The sequence below is a fragment of the Cupressus sempervirens genome, chromosome 8 (genome assembly GCF_028749045.1).
Source record: "Cupressus sempervirens isolate cs-2001-9-10 chromosome 8, ASM2874904v1, whole genome shotgun sequence".
Taxonomy (NCBI): Eukaryota; Viridiplantae; Streptophyta; class Pinopsida; order Cupressales; family Cupressaceae; genus Cupressus; species Cupressus sempervirens.
The window spans coordinates 42,318,980-42,342,289 of NC_143125.1; the positions used below are offsets into that span (position 1 = coordinate 42,318,980).

Sequence of the window (23,310 nt, forward strand, 5' to 3'; positions counted from 1 at the left end):
CTTGGCAAGAGGAATACCTTGGAAGGCAAACAGGGGAGACCACCAAATGTTCTGCTGATTTAAGGACAGCCCATTGCAGAACTCATTACTAGCCCAACAAAGCCAAGGTTTAATAGCTTCCCAGGCTTTCTAGATGCTCCTTATAACGAAGGATCCTTGTATGACCACTGGTTCTTGCATAGTGAGAAGGGTCTGAAAACTAATTCCCTTCCAGGCCGGTCTGTTAGCAGGGAAGCCTAAAGAGATGAAATGTCTGACAAGAATTTTCCAGGCTTCATCTCCAGAAATAGCTCTAATAATCTATTTAGCATAGAGGGCAAGGCCCTACTTCCGAGTGGAAAGCAGGTCGAGACCCCCAGATTCCCTCAGGAGACAATAGAAATCCCAAGCAACTCTATGAAAACCATGCTGGCTAGAACCAGAGGCCCAAAGAAAATCTCTAAGAAAATATTCTAATTTGAGGTATGAAGCTTTGGAGGGAGCCCAACAAGAAGAATAAAACACATGGGTGGCAGCCAAAATCTTAGAACAAATCTAGAATTTACCAGCAAGAGAAAGCGGCTTAGTGATCCAATAATCAAGCTTTTTGGTAATCTTTGTAAGCACAGCATTCCAAAGTTCCATAGGGGAAGCCTAGAAAGCAAGGGGAATGCCAAGAAAGCGGAAAATTTCTCCATGAGTAACCCATTTCCATTGGAATTGGCTGAGCCAAGGTGGAGCTAGCAAAAAAGATTTTCGGTAACAGAGCATTTTATGCCATTGAATGGCAGAGCCAGAGGCTTGACAAAAAGTGTCAAGACAATCTAACGCATTTTTGATGTTTTCTTCATCTTCAAGAAGAGTGAGAAAAGAATCATCAGAAAAATGACCATTGACTAATTGGGAGGAAGAATCAGGCAAGGAAATGCCACAGACCAGCCCAGAAGACACAAAGTGAGCAAGTAAATAACCAAAGCCTTCGGTAGCAAGGACGTAAAGTGCAGAAGCTAACGGAAAACCTTGTCTAATGGAACAAAAAAGTCCAAAAGCTTCAGATTGTGAATTATTGATGGTGATGCAATAATTAGTGTCACCAAAGAGCATCTCCATGGACTGAAGGAAATTGGGACCAAAACCCAAAGCCTGAAGCATAGCCAAAATGAAAGGCCATTCAATGCGATCATGGGCTTTAGCAAAATCTATCTTTAAAAAGATAGCCTACTTCTTGGACTTACGGGCCCATTCCATACCTTCCTAGATAGCAATGATGTTGTCAAGAATATACCTGAATTTGATGAAGCCAGTTTGTTCAGGCCACACAATTAGAGGAAGCATATAGCAGATTTTGAGAGAGAGCGCCTTAGCAATGATCTTATAAGACACATTGAGGAGGGTGATGGGCCTCCAGTTGTAGATGTCCTCAGGATCACCATCTTTAGGTATGAATTTAATATTTCCTTTATTTATGATCGCTCCTAAGCTTTTAGAATGGTATGCTTCAAGATAGACTTTATGCAAATCAGGACCAATTTGCTCCCAAAGATGTTTGTAAAATTCACAGGGAAATCCATCACACCCCGGGGATTTGTCATCCGCCATGGAGTAAGCTACCTCTTTAAGGTCTCAGAGGGAAAGAAGTTTCTCATAGAAAGCGTGTTGCTCAACCGCGAGGCGGTTTGGAGTAATAGAAATACACTTTCTGAGAGCCCCCTCCTAAGCAACCGAATGGCCTTGCGAAGCAAAAACGTTCTCATATTGAAGAACAAAAGCTTGCAGGATGTCTGGCAGATTGGAAAGAACATCAGTTCCCTATTTTATCTTTTTAATCCCAATATTGGTATGATGGGCTCAGAGAGCCTGGAAGAACTCCTTCGAGGCTTTGTTGCCAACCTCCAACCAGTAGAGATGGGCTTTGATTTGAGCTCCTCGGGCAGCATAGTTATCAACAATTTGCTTTTCATGGCAAAGCTTGGCTAGCTGAAGTTGCAGATCCACATCAAAAGGGTTGAAGGTGAGTGCTTCAAAGGCTTTTTTGAGGGCAAGGGTGTTGGCTTCATAAGATCATTTTCTGAAAATTGCCAGCTGACGCCCATAGATGCGCAAAAAATGAGCCGTTCTGGTAATGGCATCATTCCACCATTGAATCCAACCTCGATGGGAATGTGGACGTGGTTCCAAATTCTAGACACCTTATATGTGGGAGATAGTGGAGGCATGCAATAGCACAAACGTGTTGAGGAAGAATTGAGACTTAACAACTTTGGGGACAACTGTTTGCCAAGAAATGACAAAATAAATGGGATAGTGGTTTGACAACGTCACATTTGTCAGGGGAATGACAGGTAGATCACGATCTTCTGAAAAATAAAAAAAGATTGCGCTGAGATCATAGCACGATCAAGATGTTTCAATATGCGGTCAGGATCAGCTCAAAAATTGGACCAAGTGTGCCAAGACCCATTATCATGATGGCGGCTAGTATTGGGATCAAAAAGGCCCAATTTATGATGCATGTGAAACCAGGCTTGTCTTTCCCCAACTGTCCAATGGAAAGGAAGAATGCCATCTTTTTCAAAGGCCACTTCAACCATATTGAAGTCCCCACACAAGACCCAAGTAGCTGGTGACAGGTTGTCAGCAAGCCAAACCCACATTTGCGCCCTTTCTATAGCATCATTGGAGGCATAAACATTAATGACTCCAAAAGAATGATTGTTGATGGAAAGCAAAAGACAAATAATACAGTGTGTGGGGTTAGAACTGTGCGAAATAATAGAAGAATGAAGGCGAGGTGACAAGAGAGTAACTACACCACCTCGGCCAGCTTCATTTTGAGAAGAAAACATGACGCTATCCTACCAAATGACGTGGCATGCAGCAAAAAGCATGAAACTAGAAATCTTAACTTCTTGCAGGCAAAGAAAATCTAAATTCCCAAGTCTATGATGGGTATCTCGAACATAGAATTTTCTAGGGAGGTTTATAAGACATCAAACATTCTAAGAGAGGAAGTTCATGAAAACTCTTCCATATCATCCTTGTCCTCGAGAGAGGAGTAACTATTCTGCAAAAAGGTAGAAACTGGGTGAAAGTCAAATGGGAAATCCTCTAGACTTACAACCTGCTGTTTGACCCCTGATATCTTCGCACGTCCAGGAGGACTGGGAAAATGCCTTGTTGTTGGTGGTACTATGGAAGAGACTGCAAGAGGAGAATGAGCCCCAGCCAAGGATGAGGTCCTGGTGGCTGCCTTAATCCCCTGCGAGCCAGCAGGGTTTGAAACCTGCGAAACCAAAATCGGTGCAACAGAAGCCGCTGGCGTCTCCACGCTAGCAGGCGCTGATACTTCAATGGAAGTAGCAGGAATCGCGGTTACGACCGCATAGGATGGCTTGGGGGCCAAAGGATTCAAGGCAGGCTTTCCTTTGCGCCCACCAATAACCCATTCTTCTTTTTTTCCTTTGACCTGCTTGACAGGCATCGCTTTAGGCTGGGGTTTGACCCTAGGCGTGGCCAAAGGGCAGTCCCTGATCTTGTGTTCTGCAAACTGGCACCTATAACAGGTATTAGGTAGGTTCAAGTAAAGCACCTTCTGTGCGAAGGTTTGAGCACCAATATGGATTTTCACCAAATCCTTGAGATCTTTAGAAAGATCAACTTCAATGCAAACACGCCGCTGAGGGCGAGCATTAAATAAAAAATTGGCTCCTTGGTAACAACTTTGCCAAGGGCTTGGGCAATAGACTCAATAAAAGGCCAGCAGGGCAAGGGTAGACCTGGGAATTCAACCCAAACAAGAACCCTAAGCTTTTTATCATCCAAGACAGATAAGTCTCGGGACCATTTCTGAAAAATAAGCAGAGAGGAATGCACAGACCAAGGGTCGTTGGTAAAAACTGCGTCAGCTTGCGACAGGTTAGCGAAGCGAAATTTAAAAAAAAACCTTTGGTAAGGTTTTGCACAGCGTCAAGGCGGACGCCATGAGGGGTCCAGCTTTTGTTAACCCATTCTCTGAGCATAGCTTCAGGGGGGGTCCTACCAAAAAAATACCCTATCAAGGTATGTTGTTCTAACCAGTCACATGCGGCATCAAATTCTTGCAAAGGAAGGACAATATTAGGCTTACCTCGTGGAAAACCTTCGGGACAGTCCCAAATAGGTACCATAAATCATATAAAAATTTGTCCATACTTATGTAAATGATAATGAACCTCTTATAAAATTAATATATCTACCAAATGGAATCAAATCAATATGTGTTGTTCACTATTCATTTGGGTCGGTTCTTCTTTCTTGCTTCTTTACATCAATTTTCTCCTTGACTTCTTGTGTCTCCTCTAGTGGTAGAAATTTTTAGTCTCGAATTACATTACTCCTATAATATTTTCTATAGTAGTTATTTTTGTAATGTCCCCACCATTAGGGTTACATAAGAATACATGATAATTGTAAAAGATTGACCTGATCAAAATAAATCTAGCCAAGGTTTCCATATCCTTAAGAATAATTCATTATCATATACAATAAATGTTCTTCGCCAGCATAGACCACATTATATACAACATTCATCTTAGAATACCCTCCACCAAGACAACATGGATCATATAATGACATCCATGGGAGATGCCCTCCACCAAGTTGAACTTGGATTGTTCTCCAACAAGGTCATCTTGGATCATGTTATGATATTCATAATGAATGCCCTCCACCGAGTTTACACTTAGATCATTCTCTAACAAGGTTATCTTGGATCATGTTATGACATTCATACTAAATGCCCTCCACCAAGTTTACACTTGGATCATTCTATAACATTTGAAAGGAATGCCCTCCACCAAGATAACTTGGATCGTTCTATGACACTCACAAGGAGTGCCCTTTGCCAAGTTTATACTTGAATTATAAGAATTATATTCATTCAATATTTCATAAACAATATATTGAAATTTATTTATTCCTAATATAATCTAAACATATATTACTTACCAACATACATGTTCTACATATATTATTTTATTAGAAAATATGTGTATACATTACCTTAGCGTCACAAGGTCCAAGGTTAATAATCCTCTAATCTCCTTGCAAAATTCCACCTTTCCCCAATCACTTAATGGATTGCCAACATGAAATGCAGTTATGTTGGGCGGCACACTATTTAAATGGTACCTTTTCATGGGATCAAGTGTGTCCTTATTATCTCCAACATTGTTTCCTTTTGTTGTGTATTGTCCCACTTGTCTACATTTTTTTCCTTCCTTGATTTTATAGAACTTTAATGAATCAATTGCAACCACAAGGTGGTGGAAAATTGGAATAAGTATACTCGTTGATATTTGGTGGTGACGTGAACTCCTTCCTTGTACAGACTCCAATCGGTATTCCTTGTCATGGGTTTTGATACAGTCCTCTTATGCAATGAGACCCAAAAGAAGTTAACCTAAAGTTTTAGTAAGTTTGAAAAACATTTTTTTTAAAGTTAAAGATAATAACTTAACAACAACAGTTATAACAAAGCGTAAGCAATTAACATTCACATAAACACATACCATAAAACAAATTACAATTCTTAAGGGTCCCATGACATTGAATCACATTTAACTTTAATTAATAATAAATCTAATATATAATAAATCCACATCAAATAATAATATACTATTATGAATCCATTTAAATAACATACAATTATATATGATGTCACTTGGCAATAAATAGAATGCACAATCATCCATTGTATAGGTCACAGGGTATGAAAGGTTGAAATAATATGCATCATGAAATAAATTACATCATCTCTTAAGATCTTATGAAATCAAATACAATACAATAGTACAACCATCCATCATAGAAATACAAGAACAGATAGAAAGGAACATCTACACAAACACATCCAGCAGCAGCATCTGATGGTTGGATCTCAATGGTATAAGAAAAAGCACTACCACCTAACCTTGTGGAACCCAAAAAGGTCCATTCCCACCACACTGAGGAGATAGTCTCAAGTCCCAAATAGGATAATAAACTCAAAAGTCAAAAACCAACATCTAGGTTCAAGGAATCACCTAAAAGAAAACTATCTCAAAGGGTACCAAGACATAAGTTTCAACTAATCCTAGAGGCAACACAAACACATAGGAAATCTAATATGTAAGTGGGAAAGTGTCATCACATGAATCAACACTAGAGTTACCATGGCAGTCTAACTTGACCCCGGCCCACTAGTGACTCTATGTAGCACTCGTATCCTTTCATACTAACAAGGCATACTAATGATGTATGGTTGCAACCAAGTGTTCTCTCTACTCCCATCCTAGTCTATACTAGCATTCAAGGCATAGACGAGAACATAAAAAGACTCTTAATAGGTTCATTTTAATCCACTTTAATGTAGTGTTTTCACTTATTAAACAACTTGCAATGGGTTACCCTGGCAACCACTTTGGGCCTCAGCCTCCATTGCAAGCCACTTCTCGACATTACGTATAGATAAACTACCCTAAGCTCATAAAAAATAAAAATCAAAGAATCATAGTATTTCACCTTAGTCATATACAAGTGACTGGAAAGCATAAATAGGTAATTCACAATAACCCATCAGTTCTTTACAAGCAACTAGAAAGCATCCAAAAAATACTGATCGAAGACTCAAAAAGGTTAAATCAAATATGTCATAGCATGACATCACCAAGAACAAGTCATACAAACACCTCAGTCCTATAAAAGTAGCTGGAAAGCAATCCAAATACAACTAATCAAAGACTCAAAGGTTATATTAGATAGGTCACATCATTCACCTCAGTTTCACAAAAGAACATTGGAAAGCAATAATAATCAATGCATCAAAACATCTCATAGAGCATACTAGACACATTACCATGGTTGAGTATAAAAGATTGAGATCAAAACATCATCATGACATCACAACATAGAACTCCTGAGCCTTTGGTAACATCTTGACTGGACAAGGCTAAGACAAACCCAAAAACCCCAACCCTAGTAAATCACATGTCACATAAAGTACATACAAAAGTGAATTTCATATTTATTAGGTTTTGAAAACCCTAAAGTTCAATATTTACTATAGGTTTTTAGATTAAATCATAGACAGTTCTATAATGGAAATCAATTTTCTCAAACAAGGGTTTCAACCTAAAGAACTTTTGAAAACAGAAACACAACTTACACGAAGAAGACAGGAATTTGAAGAATGAGCAACTACTGCACAAACCCACAAGATCTTACCTAGATCTAATGCTAAACAATGAATGCACAAACACGCAAGAATCTTACTTTTCCTTTGAAAACCTTCTTTTCAGAAATCGGCTCCTCCAAACCTATGTATATAGAAATGAGCTCTAATTTCCTTAATAAAGATTTTTTCTCCCAAATCAAGGCTTTGATCATGCAATCATGTGAAAACCCTTTGTCCTTAATTACTATATTTTAATTTTCCTACACACACTTTATGAAATTTAATAAAAATAAACTTTATTAAATTAAAGCTCTCTCCCTTATTCAATCATGCAACGTTTTTAATATAATGTTTATTAATTTAACTAATAATATTATTTAGTGTTTATTAAAAATAAAAATCCTAAATAAATTATTATTAAATTAAATAAATATAAATACATCTAAATTAGAACATTAATCAAATCTTTTAAATTTAATTCTCTCATGCACATTTAAAGAACTTTTTAATTAAAATATTCTTTTATATTTTCTTTTCCTCCACTTATTAGTTAGTGTAAGCACTATTTAAAGCATAGTTTATTATTTAAATTAATAAGAATAATTAAAGCCCATTATTTAAATGCAGCTCTAATTTAATAAATATTAAAATTTAAATAATCTTAATAAAATAATATTAAATCTTTAATCTTTTAATATTTTAATTCTATTTTTATCCAACTTCTTAAATTAGACTTTTAAAATAAATATTTTAAACTAAAGTACATATTTAATTAATTTCTAATTAATTAAATAACATCATACTCTAATCTTTCTTTAACCAATTTTCGAAATTTAGACCTCTAAATTTAGGCTTCTAAGTTTAGACTTTCTATTTAAAGCATAAATTTAATTAGTTTTTAATTAATCAAATATTCACATATTTTAATAATTTATTTTTAATCTAATAATATTTATTATTCAACTAATAATATTATTTAGAGTTTATTATTAAAATAAAACTCTTAAATAATTATTGTTAAATTAAATAAATATAAATATGCTAAAATTAGAACTTTAATTTAATCTTTTAAATTTAATTATTTTATTTAATTTTTTTTCAATTAATTAAATATTGAATTTCTTTATAAAATTTCCATTAAAATAAATCATTAAATTATCTTTTAATTTGATTTAATTATAACAAAAAAAATACCACATACCTACAACACCGAAAATGAAAACTCAAGTGAAGGCAAAGAACATAATCAAACTCTAGGGTCAAAATCATGAATTCATGTCACTTGATGAATTCAGATGGGTAAACTAACTCAGATACTTGTCCTATTTTCTAGAAAAATTGGCTTAGGGTTTAGGATTTGGACTCAAGAGTTATCTCCCCACTTATACCATTGAAATACTATGATAAGGTACACTCATCCTGGCAATTTAGAGAAGTCGATACCCGATACCTACAATCTGGATAAAATCCACGCATGTACAAACACAATATTCTAAACTAAATAGACAATGACAAGAAGTGGTTCATCATGTAGATCCAGACTAGTAGGTTACTATGACTCCCTTCCTCAACCACATCAGAAATGTCAAACATAAAGAAAACATACGCACACACTATAAACATGCAAGTATGGGGTAAGTATCCATAGAAATCGCATAAAAATCATTCACCTAACTAACATCATTAAATAACTGAAAGTTAGTACATGAACATATATATCATCATCGAACAATCATACATACATGAAATAACTCGGTAACTTAATATATAATCAACTAAGTATGAAATGACATATAATCAAATACGGTGACTAAGTACTTTAATACCTAAAAGAATCCAGTCAAAAAAAATCAAAAAAGTCAAGTAAGGGTAGACATTACATCCACTTCCCCTAGAATTAGGCCTACTCTTGGAAGCCTACAAGAAAGATAAACTAAGCTAGGGGTAGGCATCACAGCCACTCCCCCTAGACTTAGGCTTACTCTTGGAAGTCTTCTACAATGACTAGGGTAACTAAAAGTAAAAGAGTACTATCTAAAATGTCAAACAAAAACTTATGTAAGAACTCATGCAAATAAGTTAACTATGTATACACTTTTAGTCACTTAGAGCAATATGATTTTAGTTTAATAAAACCAAAAGCCATATTGATCCAACATTCATCTTTTTAACAAATACTGAAATAGATCCCCTAAAACACTCCAAACAAAATATCAACATCTCTAATTTCATCAGAAAACATAAAATTTATAATGTATAGACATAAATCAAAAGTCAAGAACATAAATGTTATGAGTTTCCTACAAGTTTCATGTTAAAAAGTTCCACTACTTATTATTTTTTGTTTTCTTGTTCAAACTCTTTAGGTTCAAGTTTGTAACTTTACTGAAAACACCCAAACAAGGACAACATAATGTTTGCAAAAACAATCAAAGGCATACTATCTTAAAACATAATAATAAGAAAGTATGTTTGAAATCCAACTCACAAGTTTTGCCTTTTTCTATGTTTCAAGTTTCAAGTTTCCAAGTGTTCAAGTTGCAAAAGATACATATAATAGTTTAAGTTTTGTATCAAATAAAAAATACAATTACCCTAATTTGATTTCAAATCAATTAATCAAAAATAATTTTAAGGGTATTTATTGATTTATTTATTTAAATTATCAAAATAATACTTATTGATTTCAAGTAGAATAATTTACAATTTTATAAAAATCAATATTATTAATAATACTGATTAAATAAATTCAAATCTTCATGGAATAACCTCATTATTAATTACACTTAATTAAATTACATTTAATTTAATTAATGAATCATTATTTAAAGTAACTATATTAACATACATTTATTATTTATTAAATTACTAAATTATATTAATAAATATTATTAATAAAATTACAAATAAATATTAATTTAAATTTAATATTGTTAAAATTTAATAAAACAATTTTTATTTTTTTTAAATTACAATGTGCCCTTCCCCTCATTTATATGAGTGGGTCCTGAGCGACATGTCGTTCTAAAGTGTACGGGGTCCCTTTGACTTGGCATTATTTTGACCTATTAATATTAATATTTTTTGAATGGTTGTTTGTGTCTATGTTATTTGTATAATGATAATAATGTGTGCAAGGGCTATAGTAATTGTTAATCAATTTTATTTATTTATTTGATCAAGTATCATGATAGTTTATTCAATGGTTTCTTTTTCACTTATAATCATTTGATATGGATAATATCAACCTTTAAGGAGTGATTCAAAGGAGGTTATTGAGAAAAACACAGTAGCCATGTCGAATAAGAGAGGAATGACTATTGATACCATCATAGATCCATTGATAGACTTTGCAGTAAGGGTAATTGCACATAAGTTTTACAAATCCAGCAAATTGAACAGTGTGCCCTAGATTGCAGTAGATGTTAGTTATAAGATTGTGAAAAAGGATCACACGTATGATCTTGCAGAGTTGCAACTACAGTAGTTGGTTGAACTTGAACACTTAAACTAGTTAACCGAAAACAAAACTTAAATTGTTATATGTATCTATTACAAACTTGAAACACTTGAACTTTATTATTAATTAAACTTAAATGTGATTCAATGTCATGGGACCTATAGGATTGTAATCAATTTTATGGTATGTGTTTCTGTGAATGTTAATTGCTTCTGCTAAGTTATAACTTTTATTGTTAATTTATTATCTTTAACTTTAAAAAAATGTTTGATAAACTTAGTTAAACTTTAGGTTAACTTATTTTGGGTCACATGGCAGGGCGTTGCATCTGATTGCATATGAATCACGCAAACTCAAGGATCACAAGCTGAATTATCTTAGACATAATATTGAGTTAGCTACGGTAGTTCATGCCCTAGTGAGATGGAGACACTTCTTGTTGGGACACATATTTGAACTTCATAGTGATCACCGTAATCTATAGTACATATTCACGTAGCCTAATCTAAATGCTAGGTAAAGGCGTTGGATGGAGTTTCTTTCCGAGTATAACTTCGAGGTAAAGTATATTCATGGGAAGGAGAACATGATAGCTAATGCTTCAAGTCGTAGGAGACATGGGACATTATCTATAACTCTTAGTGTGGATTTGAGGAGCCAAATACTTTAGGCACTCCCTACAGATATTTGGTATCAAGAGGTGAGCAGAGAGATAGATACAAGGAGACCGTTGGAGGGTAGGTTTTTAGATTATGTTCTAGAGTCAAATGGCCTTTTAAGACATTTAGGAAGGATCTATATACCACTACTAGATGAGCTTTGTACATTGATCCTATCAAAGGCTCATCATACACCTTACTCAGCACATCTAGGTATCAAGAAGATGCATGCAGATTTGAGACATTTATTCTATTGGATAGGGATGAAGTGTGATATCACTGACTTTGTGGATAGGTAAAGTCATTATCTTCATCTTTTTGAGTAATGACTTCCAATATTGGATTGCCATATCTCACTTTTTTTTGGAGGCCTTCCTTGTTATATGTTATTTCATTCATTTGTCCTCTTTTACATCGATGATTATGCTCCCAAGATTCTTTACATTTAAAACATAATCCTTTCTTTATTAAGTCATCTCTTTGTGAGAATTTATGACAAAAGTTCCATAGTTTGTGGCATATGCGACATTTCTTTTCTTGGTCTTCCTTCCATGTCTCACTTTGTTCAATAGATGTTTTTGGATTATTGTACCTCTCATCTATCTTATTAGATTCAATCTTCTTTTCTTTCCTAATGGATTCCTCTAAGTTCTTCTATGAATAGATAAGTGAGTTGTCCTTGACATATATTTGGAACCATTACTAATAAGTCTTGGAATTGATTCGTGAATTTTTCCATTGTTATTGCCTATCTAAGGTGAGTTAGCTCTTGGAAATACCACTCAGGGTCTCATATATCAAACCTATTCATTAACCTTTCAGTGAAGTCACTATAGGAGGTGATTTTTTTGAGCCTAGGGAATTTTGATTGTAATGCCACCATTTGTGGGCTGATCCTCTTAAATGAAGTATAGAAAACTTAATAGCACCTTGTTCTATCATAAGACTAAAAGATAGATATGTGTTTAATTTCTGGAACCATGATTGAGTAGTTTCTTCTCCTTATCCATTAAAACATGGTAATTGTACCTTGTTTACCTTCTTCTTAAGGTCTTCATCTACATTTTGTTTCTTTCTATTTTCCATGAGTTTAGATTCATAGTATTCTTTAAATGGAATAAGTTGTTGAAGATTAGGATCCAAGATGGCATACATTTGTATATCTTCTTCCACACTATTGGAGGTCATTCCATTATCTACAACATGTTCTATCAGAATGAATGAGGGTAATATTTCTCGTGGGATTGAGCCTTGTGATGAGGGTTCATTTTCCTCATGAGTGGAATGATGTTCCCTCTGTGAGTTAAGTCTCTCATTTTATTTTTTATTATTGCTTAATTTTTGTATAGCTTCCAGTAGTACCTTATTGGAGTTTCCAGTCCTTTCAAATCTCTCATTAGTTTGTTCTATAAAGTTCCTTACTTCTTGGGCTAGTTCCCTTGCCATCATTCTTTAAGGTGTGATTATGCATGGACTAACCAGTTCCACAAGATGATAGGATTATGCTCTGATACCATTGTAATGTCCCCATCATTAGGGTTACATTAGAATACATGATAATTGTAAAAGATTGACCTGATCAAAATAAATCTAGCCAAGGTTTCCATATCCTTAAGAATAATTCATTAGCATATGCAATAAATGTTCTCCATCGGCATAGACCATATTATATTTCAATTTAATATTTCGATGTAATAATAAAATAAAAATATCTTCAATTAGAAATATATTTTGTAATGGATATTCTACCTAAAAAATGTCCTCCCTCAAGGACTACACTAGTATTCTCTATTTATCAGTATAAGTAGAATTATTCTTGTTTTATAGCCTTCTATTTGATAATATATTCCAAGAGAGTTCCTAATATATAATTGATTGCAAGTATATTACTAACAAATAATATAAGTTTAATGATTTTTTTACATTAGTCAAAATACTTGTTAAATTCTATAGATGAATAATACATTTGGTGCAAGTTCCATATACAATTTAAAGTAAATGATGTTAAGACTTATCATCATTCTTTAATATAAAATTTAATAAAATACAATCTAAATATTTATATTAATTAAAAAAAATCATTTTTTTATTTGAACATAGTTAAAATTTTCTACAACAATTCATGTTGTTATTCAGACACAAATAAATAAAGATGTCATCTTTATCTTAAGTTGCATTATTAACTTCTAATGCTATAATCTCCCTTCCCGTTACTATTTCATTTTTTGTCTCATCCTTTTCATCAACATTTATCTGATGATCTTTTTCTTTCTTTTGAAAAGAGGCCCTTTCTTTTATGTATCCCGCATTCACAAATCCTCCAAAGTTCCCTACATTCCCAAAAATTAATAATAACAATCCTGAACTAGATGACACTAAACTACTACAAAGTGCCATCCTAATATTTTGTGACCTTATACAACCCATTATAAATCCCGCAGATAAAGCTGCTCCTTTTGCAATAGTAAACCAAACTAAAAATGTTCCCTCCTTGTTAGGAGGGGTAAAGTCAAAAAATAATGTGCGGCCATAAGAATTCAATATTCCCACACCGACACCCAATACACCTGCACCAATAATTGTCCACCATGGCCTCCATGAAGGTTGTATAAAACCTAAAGTTGAAACTCCAGCTACCAAAATAAACCCAATAACCTGTGAAAATTAAATAAATAGTTAATTTAAAATAATATATAATTACATTCAAATACATGAAATAATTTTATGTAGATAAGATCAAGAATGAAAATCGTACATAATTCTCAAGCGAGCTCTCATACTCCCGCATTTTTTCCACTAAACTTTCAATATGGTTGTAGAAGATCTAAGTCCTCTATAGAGAATATTAAATTTTCATTATTAAATATAAGGAAAGGGAATTTAAAATAATATAAATAAAAGGTGATTTCAAATTGGCTTGTATTTTTATTATATTATTTATTTTAGTGCAAAATTAATTAGAACGTGTTAGTTAGATAAGTTGACATAATTTAGCTTCAACCTTTTCTTTTAATAAATTATTTTAATGGTTTGGATTCTCTTTTGATCATATCATTTTTCTAATTAAGATCAAATATTATACCATTTTTGTTTCTTAAACAAAATCATACATAATTTCATTCACCTTGATTAACGTATAGTTTTACAAGTGATATATCAAACACTTTTAAAAGAAACGAAATGTTGCTAGTTCACATCGAATATGAAATATTTAAATTTAACACTTATGGTTATCTATTTAAAGACCAGGTCTCTAAGGAATTTTAAAAGCATATTTTCATCTTATAAGAGAATCTCATAATGATTTCATTGAGTGAATTAAGAGAAATTAAGAACATATTTGTAGGATTAAAAGAAAAGAAGAACATATGTGGACTAGGAACATCCCTACACTCATTTGAAATCCTTGATCCCCTCATAATTTCTCTCATATAATAAGTACAAGGGTTTTGATTAAGGAATAAAAATCACTCAAAGGTGTTATTAAACACCACCTCAATCTAATGTATGTATTTAAGTGAACATAATAGAATCCAAAGTCTATAACTATTGTAGACAAAACTTGTTATTTTTCATAAATTGCAAAACTAGAACAATTTACTTTCTATCTAACTTTTTGTTTTTAAGAAAGATCTAGAGTGCACTAATATGAGCTAAGCTTAGAAATGTGACAAAAGATAGATTACATCACAATGCTTCCATCTAATTAGGACATGAGTTAACATACCATTGACCTTGCTCTTATAGATAACATTTGTTTTATTCATATCAATACAAATCTTATTTATTTGATTAACATTTTTATAGACATAAATTTAAACTAAGGTAGTACATCTCTTAATCTTTAATGGGTCTTTTGAACCACTTAAAATTCCCTAAGGGTTTCGTTTTTTATCTTACCATTTGCATTTTTAAAATTTTACATTAAAAACCTTAATGCTGGGTTGGATTACACTAGTTTCTATTTTCTTCACATTTTGATTGCATGCCAAAGTGTCATTCTAGTTGAACAGGTTATTCATTAAAGAGAATTCCTATTTTAAATCTCACAATGATTTTGAATTAAATTGAAAACAAAATTGTCCAAAATTTGAACACTACCACTTACTCTAATTGGGTAAGTTTTTAGTTATGATGCTCATGTAGTATACATTAATAGGAAAGGTATGGATCTTACTCCACAAATTCTTGGATTAGATTGAATGCTAAAAGAGAAAATGATTATGATCATATGAATTTAATAAATGTTCATAATTTTTTAATGCTTAAATCTTATGGAACAAAATTACAAAAGGTTATAGCTCAACAAACAATTGATCAAGTTATCATAATGATTTATATATTTTGACATCAAAAGAAACTTTGAACTTTCATTCTCCTCATTTGAATTGTCATGCTCTCATGGTTCCTACATCTCGGACCCTTCTTAAATAATTATTCCCACGCAACACCTCCCATGTTATCATTATGCTTTCTTTCACTATTATCCAACCAATTTAAATAGTTAGCCTTGTTTTTCCAATATTATCACATCCACCTCTATTACCACTTGTCCTCCTAATATAAATCCTTGAAACATTTTAAAACTATTAGAATGCTCAATAGTATGTTAGGTTATTGTCTCCCATACTATCACATCCACTCCCATTTCTACTCGTGATAATGTTCATCCTTCTACCAATAACAATATCATTGAAATACTTGGCGATATGGTAGCCTAGCGTCTCTCTGATTGTCATATCCACTCCTACTTTTAATTCTCATCCTCTTGAAATTAATATTATTATTCAAATATTTAATTTTATATAAAGCAAAGAAAAGTGCTTAACCCTAATAATGTCATTGTACAAACATGAACTAAGTGTTACCTACTGATTGTGAGATGCGTGCTTATCCATTTCCAATATCTTTGTGCCAATTCATTTCAAAACTTGTTAACATACGATATTGATATAGTTCTCACCTGAAACATTGATTTGGAAAAAATAGTATCGATTATCTAATGATATGATTATAATAATTTACAATATTTGCATTATTTTTCACAGTGCATCAAACTTTCTCAAGACATCACTTAATGTCAAATATCTCTACGTTAATGTCAAATATCTCTACGTTAAATTATTTTCAAGACATCACTTATGTTTTATCGTTTTCTGCAAATATGGATTGTAGATCTATTGCAAAATTTTACATTTATCTTGATCAGAAAATGAAACAGAAAAATCAAAAAAGCGTACCTGCATTTGCCTGCCGTTCACAAGGAGGACACGCGGCAAGAAACCCGTGACAAGCCCGCTCAAAGCCGGCGCCGCAAAATAAGCCAACCAAATAAGCAAAACATATTTCCCCTCAAAACACCGTGCACCGAAAGCATGCAAAACACCCACCGCAAAAGCACAAGATCCGGCAAAACACGCCAGAAAAACCAGCACAACACCCGTGATCGCATTCGGAAATTCCCATATACTGAAAACATCGGTCCACCCCTTGCCGGAATTAGATTCCGGGACCGGAAAATCGGCCCCCTTCCGAACCGGCTGCAGCAAAATCGCCTGAGCAGCTCCCCCCGCCCACAAAATCCCGGCGAAAATACACGCGACCCATATCGCCAGCCGGGAGCCTTCATGGAAGCCCAGCATTTTGTACGTGAAGGTTGCCAGAATGGCGGCGCCGACACCCTCGGCGGCGGTGCCCATGCAAGAAATCAGGCCGCCGCCGGTTTGGCGGATAAGGAAACGGTCTCGCATGTAGACGATTGTTGAGGCACGTTGGGGGACTGGTGTAGAGGCGGCTGTGGCTCGGATTATGAGGGCCAGGTGCCGGTTGTGGGCCATTGAGGACAGGGTGCTGCCGGTTGTGGCCAGGGCCAGGAGGGCGGCGACTGCCCACGTGTTGGAGAAGATGCCAGGTGGAAGGCAGGCGATGATTCCCAGGGCCGAGGAGAGGATGAGGAAGATATTTTGCTTGTCGGAGTAGTCGAGGAATGGAGAGAGGAAGGGAAGAATTGGGGCGAGTATGGCTGTTGTGATGGCCCAGACGCAGCCTGTCAGGAGTAGTGGTGATATTTTCAGGCCGAATATTGGTATGGAAGACTGCACCAGTAGCTCGTACCTGGTTCATTGCAATGAAAAAACAAAAGAAGAAATTTATGGATGTTAGAAATTTATGGATGTAGCTATCCTCCATCCAAACTGTATAGGTGATCAATTTTCAAAAAATCAAAAATATCATGGATTTTTCTGAAAATTTCAGCTATCTGCATATTTATAGTTGAAAAACAACAACAACAAAAAGGAAAAAAATAGTGAATCTTGAAAGGAAAAAAAAAAATTGACTTTGTTTTGTCTTCAGTGCATTTTTTATGGAGATTAACCTGTCCCAAGGAATTCATTTTGCATTTATTTATCATATTGTTATCAAGATTGATTCAATTGTGTAGTATGTGATTTATGTTTCATGACTAGTGATTTATATGAACTTATCTCTTGTGAAAATGAATGGAACACCAAGTCGTTCTTGAATCAAACTCATAAATATTTTGTATTTTTTTTGTCAAACTCATTGACTTAGATGCAATGAGTGTTTACGTGTTTCGTTCATTCTCATGAGAGATGGGTTCTTGTCAACCACTACTCATGAAATATAGGTCAACAAGTTTGACTCAAAAACTACACACCTAAAATAATATCATAATCTAATTTGTCGTGGAAACTATCGCCTACTTATGTATCTGTTTAGTTTGTTCAACACTTTGAATTTACTCTAAATTAGAAATGTGGAACAAAATTTCAGTTTAGAGTGTTTGGTTTCAAAATTTCTAGTTTAGAGTGTGTCTTCAAAAATTTTAGATTAGGGTGAACCAGAACTATTGAGCGTACCAACAATTAAACATACACTGTAAATCATAAATTTTGCACAAGATTAATAACGAGTACCATAATATTTATATAGACAAGTGCACTAGTAGTCCGTACCTAGTTCATTACAATTTATAAAAATGGACTTGTTAGAAATAAGTAGGATTAATTACTGTGTTTGTTTATGATATTGCTATCAAGATTCAATTGTGTGACCTATGTCTCATGAGTAGTGATTAATAGGAATCTATCACTCTTGAGAATGAATGCTATGCAGTTTCCATTCATTCTCATTAGAAATGAATTCTAGTCAACCACTATTCAATGAGTCTGACTCAAAAACTACACACCTGAATTGTGATATTGTACCTATAACAATATCATAATTTGAACTGCTTTGAAAAATATCTATTACTTGTATATTTGTTTAATTTGTCCAAAACTTTGATTTTTTCCTAAATCAGAAATGTAGAACAAAATTTCTGATTTATACTGTTTGTGTACTGTGCTTAATTGTTTGATTTATACAGCTATAAATCAGAAACTTTGCATCTTAAATTCTCTACTTACAACTATTAATATTGTTATGTTATGTATAAATGTTCGCTAGACATTGTTAGAAAAAACAAATCTGTTCTCTAATTGTTTTATGTTATCTGTGGGAGCAATGTTTCTGTTACTGTGAAGCTGATTTCTATTTTATTTTATTCCTCTTAATGCTTGGTTTTCTTTGTATTCAATCTTCAAATTTACTACTTTGGAGAGTGCCAGAAATATTTTTTTTAAAACGGAAAGAATAATGAGTGTGAAATCCAAGCCTTGATCCTAGGTTTGCAAATGTATTTGTTTCATGGTAAGAACAAAGTTGAGATTCTAAGATAATTATCAATGAAATTAGAAAGATAAATTGAAAAACTCTATTGTTATTCACATGAATAGGAAAATAAACAAAGAGACAAATGTTCCAGCAAACTTTGCAATATAAATTGTTGATGAGCTCGTTATTAACAACATTAAGGTCAATTCTTGATGGAATCTAGAGTGTAAGTTGGAGTTTCCAAACTAAAGGCTCTGATTTAGTATGATCAATCAGCAGTGAAAGAATAATCATCAATAATAGTGTCGTGCACCATCTAAAGGTGGTGATTTAATGTTTCATGAGATAAAGAGATTGAGCCTTATCTCAACCTCAGAATATCTCTACTTTTTATTACAGTATGAAATCAGTATCAAATGAGATGGATCCTTCTTTGATATAAGAGTCTTGTCTTAAGCAGCACAATGGGTCTGAAGAGAAGAATTTATGATCTCTAATCATCAGTGCTGAGTGAATTATGATATATATTCCATGTTGAAACTAACTTCCATGTTAAGATTGCCCTGCTATATCATTAGAAGCAAAGGATCTGGATTAATAAAATGATGGATACACCAACAAAGAGTTATTAATCTTCAAAAATCAGATGAAATGGTTTCAAGGGTAGTTTTGAGGATGCTTCAATTATGCAAGACCCTTAAGAATGGAGTTTGAGTGGTCAATGGAAATTGCTTATTTGTAAGGATGAAGGCATTATGGGGTTCAAAGTCCCTCAAATAGGAAATGGACATTTGTCATTACTGAAGATATCACCCAGCTTAAGACTTTTGTATCTCATAGCTTCAATGAAGAGGTGAATTATGCTTTTTATCTTTTGTAAGGTACAAATATGAGCGTTTTGAAACTGCCCATATATGTTATACTGAAACTCTATATTTTGATCAGTATCTTAAATAAAGAGCGTAATATCCATAATCATCATTTACCAAATAAATGTTTTCGATAAATGAAATAGTAAACTTAATCATTAAAATTTCAAAATTAAACAAGTTTGAAACAGTACTAGGTGGCCCTATCTAGAGTTGCACGAAGGAAACGAATGGCTGAACATCTTAAAAATAAAAATAAACTAAGAAAGAATCAGTGGTTTGATCAATCTATATCTCTACCACTTGAGCTGATATGCACACAAAATTTACCCTAGAGCGGTGGTATCACAGCTTAAAACAAATAACATGAATTGGAAAGCACTAAAGTGGAAGCTAAGTGAAAGCTAATTAATGTAGAAATAAAAACATAATCAATGAGACATGGCCAGATGTAAACTAATACGAAATCACTGAGTGAATGTAAATAAAGTGCGCTTAATATTATAGAAAATTTTGTGGTTGAGTACATTTGTACTGGAGTAAAATTGAGAGACATAGGGTGACTGTTCAAAGTTTCTATGTTTCACCTCTGAGAACATCAGGTAGATGTAATGAATGTTAAGTGTTTCATTCACTCTCATGTCAAATGAGTTCTAGAAACCACTAATTATGAAACATGGATCAATGAACTTGACTCAAAAGCTATATTATCTTATTCTAATAATAATATCATAATTTGAATTGATAAAATTTTAAAAAGTCAATGAATTCTTGTAGATATTAGTTTTCCATAATCCATTAGAATTCTTTGCTGTATTTTCTGGGTAGATTGTGTAACAATTTTTACATCAACGGGAAATGTCAGCTCTCTCATCCTAATTATAAACGTTGATACAAAAATTGTTACACAATCTGCCCAGAAAATACAGCAAAGAATTCAGTGAATCCTATTGAAAAGTTTTTAATGAGTCCATATAAGATTCTGACATCTAAATAAGAGACAAGAGACCAATTTAACAGAGTAAATGCCTCCTTTCAAAAAACCATCCTATAATTGAATAAACTGGTGAAATATAAGAAAACAGTAATTTCATGAAAAGAAATAACATCTTTTACAAACATAAAAATCTCAAACTCACAGTTCTATTGTAGATTGAGGACAACTTGTGTTTGGGAAAGTCCTTTTCCATTCTTCCTTATAATTAGCATTGCTTCGGACAGTTTGTGAAATCAGGAGTGGGAACAGAACTGGGATCACAAAAGCCTGTATAAAGTGAGAGCAGAGGCCATAAATACACCAAGATACCAACTCTACTTTTCTTGGCGCTTCTTCCGAAGAATTGGGTTTATCATTAAACTCAGTTGTGTTACTGCCCACCTCACTGCTCAATTCTTGGCTCTCACCCATTACTGCTATAAAACTCTTCTACCTTCCTTATTCAGATATCAGAAACAAATAAAACTTCTTTACATAAATCCCACCGTTAGAATTTCTAAACAACAAAAAGAGGCTTTGTTAGAAGCAATAACTTTGTGCCACATCTAATGATAATGATAAGTATTTATTAACCTGCCGGACAGATACTGGTTTGTAATAGTCCAAAGTTCTTAGTGTGTGACATTAATGTGGACAAGGAGGCGGCATTTACAAGCAAAACACATATTAATTACAATGATCAGATTACTTTGGGGATTAAGAAATGTCAACACCAGCTGTTCCTTTATGGAATTTGTCGAAGGAAAAAGTTGTATCCTCGATGATGCTTTTGGCACATTGTTCAGATAAATAATATTCAATAGATCAGGCACCTCTGGATATGTTGATGATCAATAAGTGCGCCATTGTTTGTATAAAACGATACAATATAGGTGAGATTGTTGTTGGGCATTATTTTGATGTGCCCTACTTGTCATATTCTCAATGGAAATGTTTTTGATAGAGAAATTGTACTAAAATATATTTTAAATTATTTGTAACTTTTTCGTTAAATTGGTTTTTCCTATTATGAAATTTGATCAACAAGAGGAGTTTTGTTAGTCATATTTGGTTAAATTAAATATTTAAATTGTATGAATAATATTTTTATTTTTTTGGGGACATTTCATATTTTAAGATAAGCATATTTTCTTTTGCTTCTTTTTTCTCAGTTTGCATGTTCAATGTTGGTTCATGTATACGTTTCTTCTTCATGGTTTCATATATGTTTAAAATATGTTTATTGTGAAAAATATTTATGGGCCCCCTGTTTACATTATTAAAATGTGACGATCTTTCAAATAATATACACTTGTACCTAACATTGTAAGGTGGCAACTTTACAATGTTCACTATCATGATGAATATCACGTCACTTGATATTCATAGACATGTCATGATAGTTATTATCTCTTGGACATTTTGATAGATAGATCATGGGACTTGATATCAGTTGTTGATCATAATGTTCTTTATGAGATAATCATAGGGGATATCGTATGACATAATATATGTGGATATGCCATGATATGTTATGGTAGACATTCAAGACTTGATGTCGGTGCACATATTGTAACTTGGATATAAGAAAAATGTCATGTGACTTGATGTTCCTTATATCCTTTGATATCATGAGTTAGGTGATATCTTGATTGATATATACTTGATTATCTTCCCTAGCTAAGAGGGAGTGTTGATACATAGTAGCTTTGGTCATATATAAGGATGATAGTTTGTGCATGTATGCCAGTTCACATAGACTGACGTGCACACACACACACATTTCTTGTGCTCAATAAGAATAATCATTTCAAATACCTTTATAGATAAAACTATCATTTGTATTCAATCGAAACATTATGATGTGCCTTTATGGAATTTGTCGAAGGAAAAAGTTGTATCCTCGATGATGCTTTTGGCACATTGTTCAGATAAATAATATTCAATAGATCAGGCACCTTTGGATATGTTGATGATCAATAAGTGCGCCATTGTTTGTATAAAACGATACAATATAGGTGAGATTGTTGTTGGGCAGTATTTTGATGTGCCCTACTTGTCATATTCTCAATGGAAATGTTTTTGATAGAGAAATTGTACTAAAATATATTTTAAATTATTTGTAACTTTTTCGTTAAATTGGTTTTTCCTATTATGAAATTTGATCAACAAGAGGAGTTTTGTTAGTCATATTTGGTTAAATTAAATATTTAAATTGGTTCCTTCTACAATGTCTACATAGAATGAATGATATTTTTGTTTAATATTTTGGACATTTCATATTTTAACATAAGCATATTCTCTTTTGCTTCTTCTTTTTCATTTTGCATGTCTAATGTTGGTTGATGTATATGTTTCTTCTTCATGGTTTCATATATGTTTAAAATATGTTTTTTGTGAAAAAAAATTATGGACCCTTTGTTTACATTATTAAAATGTGACAATCTTTCAAATAATATACACTTGTACCCAACATTGTAAGGTGGCAACTTTACAAT

The 23,310-nt window shown here is 33.3% G+C and overlaps 1 protein-coding gene across 1 annotated transcript; it reads right to left on the minus strand.

Annotated features, from left to right (window-relative positions):
• Window positions 1-13,356: 13,356 nt before the first annotated feature.
• On the minus strand, window positions 13,357-17,406 carry LOC149541484 (uncharacterized). The gene is made up of 2 exons (XM_089796072.1): window positions 16,531-17,406; window positions 13,357-13,945 (listed from the first exon to the last, which is right to left on the minus strand). The coding sequence occupies exons 1-2, from the start codon at window positions 17,125-17,127 to the stop codon at window positions 13,457-13,459; spliced, it is 1,086 nt and encodes a 361-aa protein (XP_089652198.1). The 5' UTR covers window positions 17,128-17,406; the 3' UTR covers window positions 13,357-13,456.
• Between the last annotated feature and the right edge of the window lie 5,904 nt (window positions 17,407-23,310).